Below are 16,548 nucleotides of genomic sequence, written 5' to 3' on the forward strand. Positions count from 1 at the left end.
ATCAGCCACTGAGGCTTGATCAGCAGAGCTGAGGCCATTTTGTCTCACAGTGGGGCTGTGGCCAAGCTGCTAGCTTCATTGAGTTTCCTGTGCCATCAAGTACAGCGTATGAACAAATACAAAATGACCAGTAGTGAGCCCAAGACCCAGCTACTTAGGCTGTGTCACTCCCCTTAAGGGGCTAGAAGTTTCCCATAGCAGACATCGCTTACGAATGAAAACTACACAGCACATCTAGGGAACAGCAATCACAAGTCAATTAATAAGCTGGTGTAAAGCAACCAACCCATTTAGTAGTCTATTAAAAGAAAGTTTGGGTTCTGACTTAACGGTAAGTACGACTTCTGTGCATTAATGAGCTTATCTAACTAAGCAGTTCAAGGTACATTAGCTGCTAGAGTTCTCATCCAGGAAGCAAGGGAGGTACTTCAGTTCTCACCCAGAGAGCTGGGGGTAAATCACCAACTGTAACAATTTCTGCATTCCAGAAATCAGTATGATCTTGGATAAGTGACAACAGTTGAAGCAGGCAGGGGATTAGTCAGGCTGCTTTGGCAAACTGGAGTTACTCAGAAAAGCAGCTCTTTCAGACTAGCACTAGCCTTTATCAAACCAAAAGGCTTAAGGCTTACAACGATGTCATCACCCCACCAGCTAATCCAAGCATCTAACCTTTGCTTAGCAGGCTGCATTAGCTGCTTTCCAGGAGGCCACAGACTACACTTGGTTTTAAACAACAGTAGCTGCAATCACCTCATCCTGGGGAAGACGTGCTGCATAATTTAATTAAGAGGCATATCGTGAGCTAAAGAGCTACTGAGATAAGCCCATCAGTTTCAGAGAAACCATTCCTATTTTAAACCCAATCCCATAAATCCCCATAACCAGGGGTAGGAAAGAGAAGCACGTTCAATTCTTACCAGGCTCCCCTAGAGTCTACTTCTGCATGCCACTGCACACAACCAGTCTGAAGAGTAACAAGAGATAAATACTGACACAGGGAAACATGAGAAAACACCCTTACTCTGGTAAAACGTCACAGGAACAGTGTTTAACACACCTCTCCACCTTATTTTTGAGTCCAACCTTACCTGAACAGCCCCAATGCCTTCTTCCATCACAACCAGTTCTTCCAAGGCAGTTTTAAAGTCAGTCTGAAACAACTTCTACTTGCTTTTCACTCTTGAGCTAGAAACCTTAACAGTGACTTGCATTCTATTCATCTTCTAACAGAAGAGGTTAGAGACATGGACTGTAGTCTGAATAAGAGCTTATATTCTGCAGACCAGTAATCATCTAGGTGCCCTGACTTGCCAGCGTTTCTCTCTCTACCATTAGTGTACAGCTGATAACTGGATTTCACATTCTGCACCTCAGCCTGCAAGCTTTCAGCTCAGCTGCCAACCTCCTGCCAAGATCAAAAAAATGTATGGCTCACTAGTAACTTTTGACTCTAAGTCATTCACTAAAGGAGAAAAGCTGACTCTGCCATACAGACCAATTACGTTTCAGCACCCCTCGCTGTACTTCTGTCCATCCTCCAGTTAACCCTTAGAACAGCCTTTAAATACTCCAACGGTCTTTAACAAGCTTAGAAAACCAGTGCAAGACGGGCTGCAAAAGACAGTCCTGGCTTCATCATTTCTTGATGCAGGGATGAGACAAGAAAAGTTTAGCTAGGGTCAGAGGAAGTTTATTTACAAAGCCCATTTTGTTTAGCGATTGTTCCCATTCAATCAAAAAAACCCCAATGAGATACTATCAAACCAAAGTGCATTTCCAGTCATCTGTGCTTCAAAGAACTCAAGGCATAACCCTTTGCAGCCTCAAGACTCAACTCTTCAAAGGCCAGAATTGTGCTTTCTCAGGAGGAGGAGGAAGCCAGCCATAATACGTTTCAAAGATATCTCAAATGCTCTCCCTGGAACATGGCCAGTTTGCAGCCCAAAGAACACCAGGTATCTTTGTCACTAGATGTCAGTAACATGGCACTTCCTACAGAGAAGAAGAGATGCCTCCCTTCTGACAGGGAAAATATGGAGGTAGGCAGTTCAGCAGCATCTCTTCAGATTATAGACTGTCCCCCCAAGCAGAGCTCACAGGGACAAGTACAGCTTTTACTACAGGAAAAAATAATAGGTACAGCTCTGATAGCATTCAGCAAATGTTGCCCAACAAGACAACACATGAGTCCATATGCAGTTAGAAACCTGTAATACCTAGACTTCCAAGCCGCAGAAGCCATCCAGACTCACCTATCTGGGAAAGTTCCAGGCTCGGATTTTGGCAGCCTGAGGCTAAAACTTGATAGCAGCTTTGTCATACTAAAGCAAGCAGAAAACAGATCATGGAATCGCAGAGCTTACAAGGAGAAAACTAGACCAAAAGCAAGTAATTTCCCAGTGAGGAGGGAAGTCAACTACACTGGGTGATAAATACAGGCTGTATTTCCTGAAGCTTTACTGAATCCAAAAACCTAGCCCAGGGAAGAATAGAAGTGGAAACACATCTAGAAGAGCCCTTGGATAACAGCCTGCTTTCAGCCTCAGAACAGGCACCGTTTAGCATCAACAGCGCTACGTTCCGCCTCTGCAGGTTCTCCAGGGAGGAAGCTAAAGGGTGCAAGCCATGACCTAGCTAAATCACATTTGTACCAGTAGTACAGGCAAATAATTTTAAGGGAAGTTCCTCCCCAACCTGACATCAAGACCTTTGCTCAGGCTGACCTAGCACATGGGTGCAGGCCTTCCCCAGCCGTCCTGTGCCACACAGAGCTTAACTCTGTCCCCACCCTCACCTGCTTCAGCACCACCGGGCTGCCACCCCAGGTATTCCAGGCAGACTGTTAATTAACAGAAACAATTAATAAACCCCTTCAACCCCAAGCAACGTGCCAGCGGATGAACCAGCCTCGGCGGGGCGGGGGTCGCCCAGCATCCCCTCACAGGGGGCTGAGGAAAAGCCCTCCCGAGGGGGCCCCGCTTCCATCCCACACGGCCCCGCAAGGGGCAGCCAGCCCCAGGGGCTCTCCGCGCCCCCCTCAAGGGCAACCGGCGAGGACCAAGCCCCGCAGGAGGCCGCCCCAAGCCTGTCAGGGCCGCGCCGCGCCCCGCGGGGTAGGCCCGCGGACCCCCACCTCCAGTGAGCGCCCAGGGAGCCGCCACCCGCGGCAGCTCGGCCACCGCCCGGGCGCAGCCGCAGAGGCAGCCCCGCCGCAAGAAGCCACCCAGAGAAGGGAAGCAGGGCCACAGCCCACAGCAGGGAGCGGGAGAACGGCCCGGGACACCTCACCTGCCGCTGCCCGCCGCCGCTCACTGCCCAGCGCCCAAGATGGCGGCCGCCGCCCCCCCTTCCCTCCGCGCCCCCCCTATCACTGCAGAGCCGCCGCCGCGCATGTCCCGCCCGCGCCCCGCCGCCGCCGCGCATGCGCCACGCGGGGAGGCGGGGCCGGGGCGGGAAGGCGGCCCCGCGCAGGGCCTGCCGGGAGCTGTAGTCCTGCGGCGCGGTGCGCGCTGGGAGCTGTAGTCCGGGAGGGTGCCCACGCGAGGGGCGGGAGGCAGCGCCGGAGCTGCGGGCGCGGGCCCACCCCGGTCCCCGCCGGGAGCGGCTGCGGGGCACAGGGGCGCGCCCGGCCGGGGAGGCGCCTCTCCCCCCGTCGCGGCCCTAAGTCGCCGTGTGCCTTGCACGGGGACTGCGGGCTCCCCACGGCACTGGCACCACCCGGGGCGCCGCCCGCGCACGGACACCCCGCGGGCCACCCCGGGGTGGGGTGGGGGCAGCAGGAGCCCGGGCTCGGCGCACCCTTACCCCGCTGGGACCTGGCTGCAGAGCGAAAGGCTGGGCAGAAGAGGCTGGGAGGGGGGAAAAAACCACCAACACAAGGCAGAAGTCCAATAAAACTATGTTTATAAATAAAAACAAGGAGATCGGTTTCGTCTTTATAAAACCCAGCGGGCAGGGCAGGACGAGGGCGTGCGGGTGGCCAGCGAGGCTGCTGGTGGCAGCGGGAGGTGGGGGCAGGCGGCAGCTGGCTGGTGCCGGGACCGGGACGGGAGGGTGGCAGGGCACGGGCACCGGGCACGCTGGCTCCGGCAGACAGAGGGCAAGGGGAGGCTTTAGGGAGTCGCGGGGAGATGAATGGCGGCACGCGAGAGCTAGCAGAGGGGTTGCAGGGGCAACGCAGACCCCCCCGAAGAGCAAAAATACATTTCATCTCCAGCGTATAAAACCCACAGAGACAAGAAAGATGGAGGAGGCAACGCTGGCAGAGGAAGCCACCACAGCAGTGCAGGAGGAGGGCGCCGGGGTGCCAGCACCAAGAGGCACATGGCCAAGCACGCCTGTACCATACCGTGCTCGGCCCCCGGGGCAGGGGGCTCCCCCAGCCTCAGGCACGTCCCCAAGTACCGAGGAGAGGAAGGAAAAAGGGCAGGGAGCACCAAAGCAAATGGACTCAATTGTCCTGGCATATCTGCAAGCACTGAGGCCACAGCCCACAGTTCAGGCTGCAGCCTCCCTCCCTGGAAAGCTTGTGCTGCTACCGGACACCATTCACAGCCTGGAGGAAGCATCCCAGCTCCATCCCAGAGCCCCTTCCCTCCAGGCAGCCAGGCCAGCAGCACTCCTAGCACTGGGCGAAGCAGGAGGCAGACTGGTTCTTCATAGGACAAACACTGGGGACCTTCATGTTTCCCCAATGCGTGAAAACAAACCAATTGTGCCCCTCCCTCGCCTTCAAAATCCATCCAGGCGCTTGAAGATGTCACATTGCTGAGCAGCAGCACAACAGCAGGAGGCCACAGCTGCTGCCACCACCACCCCCAGGCATGGGACAGCCCCTACATACAGCACTGGCAGCAGCATGTCACAGGCAGGAGGGCAAAGAGCAGGACAGAGGGAGAAGAACTCTGCCCTTAAATCCCCCTCGAGTACCCAAGGGGTGGTGCAGGGCCCCGAGTTGTACAGGCACCTACTGCCACTCCGGGCTGAATGCAGCGGTACAGCCCCAGTCTGAGACTCCAGCCTGGGCAAGGTTAAGGAGGGTCCTGCCATGGGCTCAGACCTGGCCCAGTATGTGGGCAAGAGGAGGGAAGCAAGAGGGAAGAGGCAGCATATCGCTCCACTCCCCGGAGGCACTGAAGCCCTGGAACATTCATGCATTAGCCAAAAGGCAACTACAATGGAATTTGAAACGCATATGTAAGGCTGGTCCCTGCTCCCCTCTCAGGGCTGCGGGAAGGGCAGGGCGTCTTCCGCAAGGGGGAGGAAAGAAGCCATCTTCAGCGCCATGCGTGCCCAGCGCCCCTGGAGCTCCGTGTCCTCCTGTCGGGCCACACCATGCTCCAGCTCTCCCCCCCATGGGCGGCAGGCTCAGAGAAAGTCAAACACCCCGTAATTCTTTGCTGCTTGATAGAAGAAACACAAAAGGGTGAAAAGAAAGAAGAGATGTTTAGGGTGGAAGGACCGAGGCAGCAGCGACACACGGGCAAGCAGCACAGGGTGCTGGGACGGATGCGGATTAATGGGGTTAGAGAGGATGGAAGGAGGGAATTACCATTGGCAATACACAAGTCTGCTGGCGGGATGGGCTGGCAGCACCCAGCAGGCCTGCCAGGCCCGTCCACCCCGCTCGAGGAGGGATTAGAATCAAGGTTTAGTTCCATTTATTATTTTTTTCCCTTTTTTTTCTTTTCGTTATCAAGACCAAAAAAAAAAAAACAAACAAAACAAACCAAAAAAACAAAACCCAAAAAACAAGGGGTGAAGCCAGGGCTGGTCCTAGGAGACAAACGACGGGGATGGAGTGGGGAAGGAGGGGCAGCAGACAGACAGGGGATGGGCGCTTCACATTACATCCACAAAGAACTCACTGGGGTTGCCCATGGCCATTCGGAAGGACTGTCTACTGGCTGTCAGTTCGGGGGGCACAGAGGCCAGGTCACGGCCCGGCGGTGCCCCTGGGGGCCCCATGGCTGAAGGTGGTGGAGGCATCAGCAACATGGGGGGGCTGAAGAGAGGGGGGAGGCCGGGAGGCCCATATGACTGCTGGCTGTGGTGGCTGCGGATGCTGTGAGCCAGAGAGTGCTGGCTACGCTGGCTGTGCTGGCTGGCTGGCACCGAGCGCTCGCTGGCTGCGCGCTCACGCCGCATGCTGCTCCTTGTGGTGTGGTCCGACTCGCTTCCGCTGCCGCCTGACTTGGACTCCCCAGTCTTCTCTCTCTCCTTCCTCCTCTCACTGCCGCTGCGATTGGAACCGCTGCTCCGGCTCCCTGCGAAGCGCATGAGGCAAGGTTAGGTGACAGCTCTGACAAGCCAGGCAGAAAGGATGCTCCTCTGGCCGAGAGAGGACTACAGCATGCTGCAGCACAGCCATCTGCCAGCACAGTCCGGGCTGTCCGTCTCCTTTCAACTCCAAGTCTCACAACCCTTCTGAGACTGCTTTTGCCCTGGCTCCCCACACACAGGGCCCTGCCTAAACAGCCTTTTCCTGCTGCCTCCCTGTATTGAACAGGACATCTGCCCACTTGCAGGCATATTTTAGTCGTTTTCACCCACCTTCACTGTGCTGGCTGCCTGCGCTGCCCCCTCCATAGCTGTAGCCTGGGTCAGGGAAGCCGGGGTGGGGGTTGTACGGATGAGGCGGTGGATACTGATACGGGAAAGCCATGGGCCAGGGTGCAGCTCCTGGGTGGGGGAGCGGAGCCAAAGTGTCCTGATCGGAGGCACCGCTGGAGCCATCATGATCATGAAGAGATAGATTAGCCATGTCTACAAGAAAGTAGAGAAGAGGGGTTAATCCAAGTGGAAAGACAGCCAGCTGTGATGAAGAAGCTCCCTGTCCACCCCTGCTGATGAACAAGGATCGGGTACGCAAGGAGACACAAGAAGCTGGCACCCTCCCTGCTAGTCAACGCAACCATTTGTGCTTCCTGGCTGGACAGCAAGCCAGGCTGTGTGAGTCTGAGCTGCCACTCTAATACAGAGACCAGTTTGGTGGGAAAGGACCACATCAGAGCTACATCTCACCCTGCCAATTACTTCCCCCGTGCCTCATTATTTGAACAGAACCCAGTTGTCTGAGCACCACCCCCCTTGCCAGCATTGGATGTTTAGAGCCTGAAGACAGTAAAGACTAAGACTCTGCTATAGCTGCCTAGGAGAAAGATCATATAGTAGGTGGCACTGTCAACACTGCTTCCAAATTTACTACCCCAGCAGCACGACAAGGGAGCTGCGATATTCTTCATCGCTCTCTAACAGAATCTGTAAAACAAGGGGCTCAGCCTGATGGGCAATGGCTGTAGCTATGTCCCCATGGTGTTGGCAGGGCTCTGCAAGTCCTCTACCCCTTCATCTTCTCCCTCCCACCCATGCCAAGCGCCATACTTCCACAGAGGTCCCCGAAGATATAATAGCACTGCTCCGAGAAGGTGATCTTGTTCACGGTATGTCGGATGTAGCCAGCCTTCAGCAGATTGCTGGCATATTTGCGGGATTCACGACGGTCTGTAAAGCCTTCCACATGGTGATAGAGCCAATCCACCACATCCGAACCTGCCACCAAACATCACAGTTAAATACAGCAAGACAGAGGAAGACAGTGGCACTTGAGGCAGTGGGCCACAGTGGAGCCAAGATAAAGTGGGCGAAAAGATGAAAACAGACTGCACAGCCACAGGTTAAATTTGTGATTCTGGCCTGGTCAACAGTTAGTTTATGGTGACAGCGATGCTGCCTTGGGCATCTGCTTGGAAAACAGGCCACCCATTCCCCAGCCCCTGCCTCTGCTGCAAGCAGCACAGTCTCTTACCAATGAAGGCATTGGGGATGGTGATCTTCAGCCACATGCGGTCACGCACCTCCAGGCCTGACTCTGGTGAGGCCATGGCTTTAACAATGGTGGCCATGTCGCTGTGGATGGACAGGTGAAAATCATCCAGGCCTGTGGTGTAAATGAAGGAAGGGAGGCGGAGATGAGAGAGGCCAGAAAAGACAACAGAGCCACATGGAAGCATCACACACAGGAAGAATGGGCCAGGGAACAATACATTGCAGACAGCCCTGGGGCGCATGCTGTGTAACCCCCCTTCCAGCCTTCCGATGGTACCCTTCACGTGTCAGCCATTTCCTCTTGTGCCAAACCCAGGCTAGAGTCTTCCTCCTTCCAGCCAGTCCCAAGCAGCTGAGATCCAAAAGCTGCCAACTGAGCCCATGCAGCCCAGCAAGAGAACTCTCTGCTCCTCACAAACCTGTAACAAACTCCTGGCTTTTTGCCCCGTTTGAGCTCTCCAGACCCTTGGCTTCAGGGTTCTGTAACCTAGAATCGCCCAAAACCTTCAGAAAGCAGCCAAGAGCCTTGTGCTCAGTAGGACTCTGCCCCACTGCAAGGCACTGTGCTCCCAGCTGCCTCCTCCACCCTGCCCTATCTGCTGTCTGGGAGGGCAATTGCTCTAGGGACAAGCTGACCCCCTCCAGCCCCGCAGTCTCAGCCGATAACCCCTGACTGCTCTGAGCCTTCCCTCTGCACCTGCCACAGCTCCTGGATCATACCCAGGCTCTTCTACTCCCCTTACACAGAAGGCTGAAAAATGGAGTATTAATTCATGCAGGCAGAACTCCCACTGATCCGGATGCCTGCCTGGTGAGAGCTCCCTCCCTCCTAGTCCCTTGGCAGGGCACATCTTGCCCATCCCAGCTGTCCCCAAGCAGATGTATTGCTCCCTTTACAGCACAGTGAAGGTGAGGAAGCCGTGCAGCGGGTGGAGCACGGAGGCACAAGGACTTACGTTCGGTCTCTGGGATGGAGCTGGTGATGGAGGAGCTGGTGGAAGTGATTGTGCTCATGGATGGACTCATACCGTACGCTGGGTAGGTGCCAGTCATCGCTGCTGTGTGAGACACCCAGGCTGCCGGGTCGATGGGCCGGATGGGCTCACCTGCATTGAAGAAAGAGTCAGTTAGTAGCTATAAGAAATTATCCCCTCATCCAATCAACCTCTGGGGAAGGACAGGGACTCAGCACAGCCCATTCCATCCCCAGCATCTGCCGGGACTCACCCGGATCGGAGCATGGAGAGTCTGGCCCAGCCCAGATCCGCTGGGGAGCAACTGGGAGAGAAAGAAGAGAGGAAGGGTCAGCAGGAGAGGTGCAGAGGGAGAGATCCCCCTATGGCTCAAGGAGGGGTTTCTCTTTCCTCTGGCGCCCCGAGCAAGTGACCCCCCTGCCCCAGTGAAACGCGTCCCCAGCGTGATGTGGGAAGGAGGGCTGGGCTTATGGGCTTTTTGGCCTGAGAATAGGACATAGTAGCCTCCTAGCAGGAGAGCTGAAACCCCATCCAACCCCAATTCAGTGCCACATGGGATCTCACACACACAGGGGAGGAACAAGACAACAACCAAGTAAGTGCTTAAGGCAGGGCTCTCACATGAGCTGGGCACCAGCGTTAAGGGTGGGTCAGCTATCCACTTACTCCTGGGTAACGAGAAGCAGCCCCGGGGGCTGGGGTCCCAGCACTTGGCCACCGTCAGGGTGATTGGCCTGCAACAAAGAGGCAAGAGTTAGAACAAGAGCCCAGCGGCACAAACCTCTGCATGATAGGCCAACACGGTATTCGAGCTCTTTTGTGCAAGACAGGGAGAAGCTGCCAGTAAAGTGCCATTGTTCCCCTCCAGCTATGGATTTTCTTAGTGGCATGGACAAAATGATGTGACCCTGCTGAGGGTTGCTGATGACCCTAATAACATGACATCCCCACAAAAAAGGGGCACAGACCCCAATTCACCACCATTCTGTTGGCTTCAATTTTTGCTTCAAGCATGAAAACCCAGGAATCAAAGTAACACCAAAACCACCAAAAGTTCCAAGAATCTGCAGTGCCACTGGCAGAGGTGGCTGGAAGACACAACACACACCCCCAACCCCAAGCACACACTGTACAGCTGCCCACAGAGGTAAGGAACAACCCGACTACTCACCCCGGCTTGTGTACAATCTCCCTCAGCACCCGCACAGCGTCATCGTTGCTCATGTTCTCAAAGTTGATGTCATTTACCTGCAAACAGCACAAAAAGGTGAGTCTCAGAGATGTGACCAGAAGCCGAGCTCCCCACTCAGCTCAGCAGTGACTCAGCTTCCCTCTTTCAAGTGCAGCTTCCTGGGTTTAGCCTGCCAAAGTGCACAGGGAGGCTTCTGGGTCTTTTCTTACTGCTTTCCCAGGCCCAAAGATGGAGGTATGTGGGCGTGAAGTACCTGCAAGAGCATGTCTCCTGGCTCAATCCTGCCATCAGCTGCCACAGCACCGCCCTTCATGATAGAGCCAATGTAAATGCCTCCATCCCCACGCTCATTGCTCTGTCCCACAATAGAAATGCCCAGGAAGTTGTATTTCTCTGCAGCGATGGAAGGAGAAAGAAGTAAGACATCATAAAGCAGCTGCCACAAGCAGCCCTAACCTCAGACAAACCACGTTCTAATGTTGGTCGCTTGCACTCCTGTCCCAGAGAGATGTCAGGGACACAGAGAAACTCTTGAAAGACTAGTGCTTCAAGACAAGCCTACAGAATCCATCTCCTCACTCCTCCCCACATGTGTTCTCTTTGCCCACTTCCCAGTTCCCTCTCCGCCACCCCATCTCACTCTGGAAGGACTACAGGCTCCATGCAGACCACCCACTCACCCATGTTCAGCGTGACTGTGATGATGTTCAGGGACATGGTGGAGTCTGTGATGCTGCTGAAGGACGATGACTGGAACACAAGTGAAACATGAGATATCCTCCTCTGCCTCAGTAACATTCCCAGCCCCAGCTCCCTCGACTTGTGCTCCCTGTCACTCCCTGTGGCACACCACAGCCACCACCCACAACTCCAGCCTTATGCCGGGAGCTTTGCAGAGCCAGAGGGCATCAGCCATGGTTCTTATGACCTCTCCACAGCCAGGACAAGGTCTACAGTCCCAGCTCTTGAGGCTACATTGGCATGGGAGAGGTTTACAGCATTTTATGAAGTCTCAGCACTTGGACATCACCTGTCCCCAGCTATACCCACAGCAAACAGCTGATCAGCCCTGCAGCATTGAGTGGAGATATCCACCAGGCAGCCCACCTTGCCCTGCATTGCCCTCCCCAGGATACCCAGCCCCTGGGTACCCGCTCAATGCGTGGAGCCTTCTGTTTCCGCCGGCGTCGCTTGTGCCTCCTCATTAGACGGGAAGCACTGCTTTGCTCTGTCGAACTGCTAAACCTAGAGGCAAAAGCAAGAGTCAGCTCTTCTGCTGCCAGGGTGGTGGCTCTGGCAGCAAGATAGCCACAGAAATGGCACAGGGAATAGAAGACTGCAGGGGAAGAGGGGAAGAACATGTATGCGGGGGACAGAAAACAGCAGAGGGGTCTGCTGGGCCAGACTTGAGACAGAGGCAGGTCTGAGCACAACCCTGGAGTACAGGATTACAGTGCCCTGCAAAGGCATCTCTGTGCTGGGAGGCAGTGGGAAGCTAGTGTTCCTCCAGGACCTAAGCTTTCCCCTACCTGCTGGTGGAGTCATCTTCATCTGAATCGAAGAAGCTGGTGGTCTCCAGCTCACTGCTCATGAGCGTGGAGGAGCTCTCGTACCCGCCCAGGTCTCGACGTCGCTCTCCCTTCACTGTCCCATTCACCCTGGGTGCTATGAAGAGTCAAGACTCAGTGTGCTTGAGACAGGTCACAGGTAAACAATCCCCTCCCCTATGCAGGGCTCATGGCAACCTTCTCAGCATGAATCTGGTCATCAGACAATCCCATTGAGTGCCAGCCAGCTCTAAGTACACCCTGGGATCAGATCTATCTTCTGTGGGATACCTCTTCTATCACCACAGGATGGGAAGCAGGCTGATGGGCCACTAGAAACAATGCTGCTAAACTCATGGAAGCCTTGCAGCTGCTTCTGTGGCAGAGCAAGGAGCAGCACGAAGGGACAAGGCTAGAGCACTCTGCTTTTCAACCAAGGAGTGAGGCGCTGCTGTCTCCTGCTCTTGAGGCTTCTACAGGAGACATCTCCTTTGCCCCCAAAGGTTTCAACACCAAGCTCTGATGCAACACAGCTCCTGCCTCCAACGTGAGGCTACGGCCTCAGATCACTGAACAGCCCTTCTAAGGTGGGAAGGTTCTGCAGAGCAGAGCTGCCCCATTTATGGAGCTGGTGCCCCCTTTGTGCCCCAGCCATGCCCTGCAGAGCTCTTGCCATGTTACCAACACTCACCATGCTCAGGCCCATCTGTCCGACGAGGTCGTTCCCTTTGCGATGACACCACCGAGTCTGTCTCTGTCTCATTGTCCAAGTTTTCCCGACTCCCCCCAGTGTTAGGGCTGTGATAAGATAAAAGCAACAAATATGTCCAACAGGGAGCAACCTAAAGCAGGCTCTCCCTACCTCTATGCTGGCCAGCGTAAGCCTTCAGCCACCAGCTGTCTCTTTGAAGGACAAGAGCAGAGGTGGTGGGGAACAACCACAGCACATCTATGAGTGCAGGGCAAGGGGCTGGGGGAAACTGTGCCAGCTCTTTGCCATCTTCCTTGCACGATTTTCAGCATGCCCTTGCTTGTTGAATAATGCAGCTCCACTTCGAATCTGCTCCCAGTCCCATCCTCCTCCCCCCTTAGCTGGCTGTGATCTCTACCAATTTGGGTCAGAGTGTCCCAGTCCCTGGTCTGGATTTACAGCAAAGTCAGTGTGGGTCCCTCAGAAATAAGGACAAGTGTCCAGATAACTTACTGGAAAGAGGGGGGCCTAGAGTCTCCAATTCCTCCCGTGCGCTCCATGGAGGGTGGCAGCTCCGTTTGGTTATCGGCACAGACCGAGCCAGCATCTGAATGGGAACCCTCTGCAGACACCAGCTGGAGGGACGACAGACAGAGAATGAAATGGCTGAGGCACTGGGAAAATGCTTACAAGAGTGGCCAAATGAGCTGGCCAAATGCCTGCCTGGCCCAGGACCTCATCTCTGACAGCGGACAACAGCAGATGCCCAGGAGCAGGTATGGAACAGGCCAAGCATGCAGCAACACTCCCCCTTAACGCCTTCCCAGACACTGGCTATTTGTGGCTCAGGAATTCCTGACCCAGCAGTGAAGTCCGGGTGGCTGACAGCCCTGCTTGGAGATTTTGACATCATCTGTACACCCACACTGCACAATTTGTACACTCAGGTAACATTTAGCACACGTCCTGTAGCAAAGAGTGGATTCCCCTAGTTCTTCTTACATCAGAAGAGGCAGCTGTCAGTCATTCCTTTTCTCAGCGTTACCAGCCCCTACACCTCCCCCTGCAAGCTGTGGGTCCCAGCAGGACTTTCACCTTCCCAGCCCACAGGAGCTGGGGGTAACAGAGTTCAGGGCTGAGGCTGGCACTGAAATAGACTTCAACATGCTCTTTTTCTGGCTTCCACATGCACTTTGCAATCTTTCAGGTTGTGCCCAAAGAACTGGCTTGGGCACAATCTCCAGCCAACCTCTGGAAGGCTCAACAGTTTCCTCAGTGCAGAAATTCAGGAAAGGGTCAAACCCCAGGAACTCTTTATACCAGCCATGGTCTGGGGCAGCCCAGACACACCTACATCTGTGCCTCTGGCTCTAAGATAAACCACCAACTTCAGGGCTCAAGGAATGAGGTGGAGCCTCTCCTGAGAGGAATGTGCTCACCAGTGGGATGAAAGAGAAGATGGCTCAAATAAGCTCAGTGGAAAGTGGTTTCCCCAAAATCACTCCCTATGCAGGTTTGCACTCTCCCCACTTTCAAGCTGGGCTGAGCAGGGCTAATCCCAACAGGGCTGGGCAGGAAAGCAACAAAAAGCCTTTTCCTTGCAAGAGACATTTGGGGACCCTCAGAGTGGAGGTAACAAGGTCCAGAAAGGAGTCCCACCTCGACCAGGGAGCAAATCCCCAGGGACAAGCTAGAGCTCACGTGTAAGGGAAGATCAAGTTCCATCTTTAAGGACCTTCCAATGTGCTTTTCACATCTGCCCCACACCTGTCTGCTGTATGGCATGGGCAAGCAGGGAGGGTGGCTCTCTCCCAGTGTCAGGGAGGGACTGCAGGGCCCAGCACCATGATCTGCCCCAGACTAAACAGGCTGTGGGTCACCTGGAGCCAGTCCAGCACAGTGAGGAGACCAGGACAGGGGTCAAGCCTCAGCCTGTGTACTTGAAACAACTGCCAAGCCATCAGCCATCACAGAAGAGGTCTGATCCAACAGAGATGAGGGATGCCTGACTGTGGGTCTGGACAGAAGGATCATGAACCACAGCCTGGAAAGGAGCCAAGAGCTGCTGCCCAAGCCATAATGCCCAGCGTAAATGCAGAGGCAGCTCTGCTGCTTGCTGGCGAGGGGATCACATCCACATGGAGGCAGAAGCAGATGCCAACCCAGGTGCTGGAGGCACAGCCCATTTTCATAGGTCTTGAGTGCTTCCCAGAATCACTGATGAAACACAGAGCTGTGCCCTGCCCATCTTTCGGAACTGCGGAAACCTTAATGAAGGGGGGACGGATTCCACAGATCATCATTAGGGCACAGAGAGAAAAGTCTGCTGCCAGAGAGGCATGGGGAACAGAAACGGGTGCAGCTGGGCAAGGAAGACAGAGCAGCCCTGAAAAAGCCACAGCCAAGGCAGCAGACAGGGCAGAAAGCACCCTGGGGTGTCAAAAGCTGCAGAGCCTGTCTCACAAGCCCCAGGACAAGCCCAACGGCTCCTGCTCTCGCAACTGTCTAACCAGCTCACACTCAGTGTCTCACACTCAGCTCAGCTTCCCTCCCTCCAGAAAGCCCCAGGCACATGCCCGGCTCTGCTCCTGGCACCTTCCTGGTGACTTGTCTTCCCAGGACACATCCCACTCCCTGAGGGCCACATCCCTGCTCTGGCAGCCATTGCCTGGGAGCACAGGGGAGAAGAGATGCTGAAAGTGGCCAGCATTGCCTAAGGAAAAGTCATACAACACTCTATGCTTGGAGATCTCAAGGCAAGACCAGGCAAATAGATCTGGACAGAGGGAAATAGCCACAGGCAGCTGTCAAACAGCAGCGAGGAGGAGAGGAGCGGGGGTGTTCCCAAGCTTGGGGACTGATGCTGCCTTCCACCAACACTCCTGGGGCTGGGATTTCCTCCAGGGAAGGTTTTGATAACCACCCTGCACTTTTCCTGCCTCTTGCACTGTCAGGAAATATTCACTTGGATCCATGCCCCCATCTTTCCCTCTAGCTAAAATTACTACCAAGTTCCTAAAATAGCTGCATCCCCAGCCTGTCTGGCAGAAGCAGCGAAACAAGTGCTGCCCCCTCAGCCCCCAAACCACCCATGGACAAGGATACTCTCAGCAGAGAGAGAAAAAGGGATCATCAGCTGTGCATAAAGGACTCAGACTGCCGTCACCCCTTGTGCACAAGAGCCAGTAGCAGTGCTAACTCCAGGCACAAGTTCCCTGCGAGGAGCCAGCACACCAGGGCAGCAGCACAGTGCCCTGGTCACAGCAGAGCTGCATCGGACCCATGCTGCTCACACTGAGCAACCAGAGAGCCCCAATAAAGAAAGCTAGCAGCTGCATGGATGCGTGGATGACAAGGAAAAGCACGTCAGGTAGAAAAAGAGCAATGGAAAAGGTTCAGAGACTGGGATTCCCCATATAGCACGTGAAAACAAAAGGCAGCTGGAAAGGGACAGGTGGGGAGGTGTCTCAGGGCAGATGCAGCAGCAGCAGGGATGGTGGCCAAGCGCTGGACGGGCTGTTTTCCGACCGGCCTGGCTAGCTGCTAGAGGCAGGACCGCAGGCGCCTGGCTGCCGGCTCTTGGTGTGGGAGCCCTGTGCACCCTCTCCTCCTGGTGCAGGGCAGGACCCTACTGGCCATGCTGCTCCCCTGGCCAGTGTCCCATGGGCAACCAGTATGGCAGCAGAGCGCCTGCTCACCCGGTCCTGTCACCCACACCCTCCCTCCCAAAACACAGTGTTTTCACGGCTCCTGGCCCAGATCTAGCTGTTTGGTGAAGGGACAAATGCAGCACTGCATCCCACCTAGCCTGATTTACTGAGGATTTTTGCTGTTTAGGGGCTATTTGGTGGCCTCTGGAAAAAGGCACTTGGGTCTTGGTTCTGCTCCTGGTGTAGATCCACGCACCCTCATCAGCACAAACTGCAGCTCAGCAGAGGGGAAAAAGGGATGACGGGCTATGGAGGCTGAACACCACCTCCCCACACGAACAGAGGGTCCCCTTGGGGGCAAAGGGAGGCATGCGGGCAGGGGACAGAGCGTGTGCATGGCACGGCACAGAGGGAGAAGCTTGTCCTGCAGCTGCCCAGGCAGTACCTTCAGTCTTCAGGGCAGTCAAATCCAGTCCGCTTCACCAGCACTAAAGTCACTTAAGCCCTTTGCACCAGTCACAGGAGCGGGACTTTCCTTGGAAAGCTGACCCTGCCATAGGGGCACACGAGTTACGCTGCTGACAGGCCAGGACCACCACCTCTGCCAGGCATCAGTTACTGCAAGTTCTCCACAGAGGCATCTCACATCTTTCCCGGCATGGGG

General features: G+C 55.1%; 2 protein-coding genes across 10 annotated transcripts in view; both read right to left on the reverse strand.

Moving 5' to 3' along the window:
• The window catches only part of AP2M1 (adaptor related protein complex 2 subunit mu 1), a 29,679-nt gene extending 26,242 nt beyond the window's left edge, over positions 1–3,437 (reverse strand). The window contains exons 1-2 of one of the 4 annotated variants that reach the window (XM_056358162.1): positions 3,292–3,361; positions 2,256–2,324 (exon numbers count right to left, since the gene is read on the reverse strand). The gene's annotated coding sequence lies outside the window, so the exon portion shown is untranslated. Of the gene's footprint in view, positions 1–1,091; positions 1,118–2,255; positions 2,325–2,797; positions 2,820–3,291 lie in introns of those variants that run through there. The other 3 variants (XM_056358161.1, XM_056358164.1, XM_056358165.1) reach the window with 3 other exon arrangements.
• Positions 3,438–3,889: 452 nt separating this feature from the next.
• DVL3 (dishevelled segment polarity protein 3) overlaps positions 3,890–16,548 on the reverse strand; it is a 35,681-nt gene continuing 23,022 nt past the window's right edge. Inside the window, exons 3-17 of one of the 6 annotated variants that reach the window (XM_056358155.1) lie at positions 12,748–12,869; positions 12,235–12,341; positions 11,526–11,661; positions 11,148–11,241; positions 10,677–10,746; positions 10,250–10,389; positions 9,976–10,052; positions 9,471–9,538; positions 9,058–9,108; positions 8,787–8,936; positions 7,811–7,942; positions 7,387–7,554; positions 6,556–6,768; positions 5,871–6,269; positions 3,890–5,402 (exon numbers count right to left, since the gene is read on the reverse strand). In XM_056358155.1, coding sequence (XP_056214130.1) covers positions 5,371–5,402; positions 5,871–6,269; positions 6,556–6,768; positions 7,387–7,554; positions 7,811–7,942; positions 8,787–8,936; positions 9,058–9,108; positions 9,471–9,538; positions 9,976–10,052; positions 10,250–10,389; positions 10,677–10,746; positions 11,148–11,241; positions 11,526–11,661; positions 12,235–12,341; positions 12,748–12,869 — 1,959 coding nt within the window. In that variant the 3' untranslated portion in view covers positions 3,890–5,370. Of the gene's footprint in view, positions 6,270–6,555; positions 6,769–7,386; positions 7,555–7,810; positions 7,943–8,786; positions 8,937–9,057; positions 9,109–9,425; positions 9,539–9,975; positions 10,053–10,249; positions 10,390–10,676; positions 10,747–11,147; positions 11,242–11,525; positions 11,662–12,234; positions 12,342–12,747; positions 12,870–16,548 lie in introns of all 6 variants that reach the window. The other 5 variants (XM_056358154.1, XM_056358158.1, XM_056358157.1 and 2 more) reach the window with 5 other exon arrangements.

This window comes from Falco biarmicus, chromosome 13 (genome assembly GCF_023638135.1).
Source record: "Falco biarmicus isolate bFalBia1 chromosome 13, bFalBia1.pri, whole genome shotgun sequence".
In the NCBI taxonomy this organism is placed as follows: domain Eukaryota; kingdom Metazoa; phylum Chordata; class Aves; order Falconiformes; family Falconidae; genus Falco; species Falco biarmicus.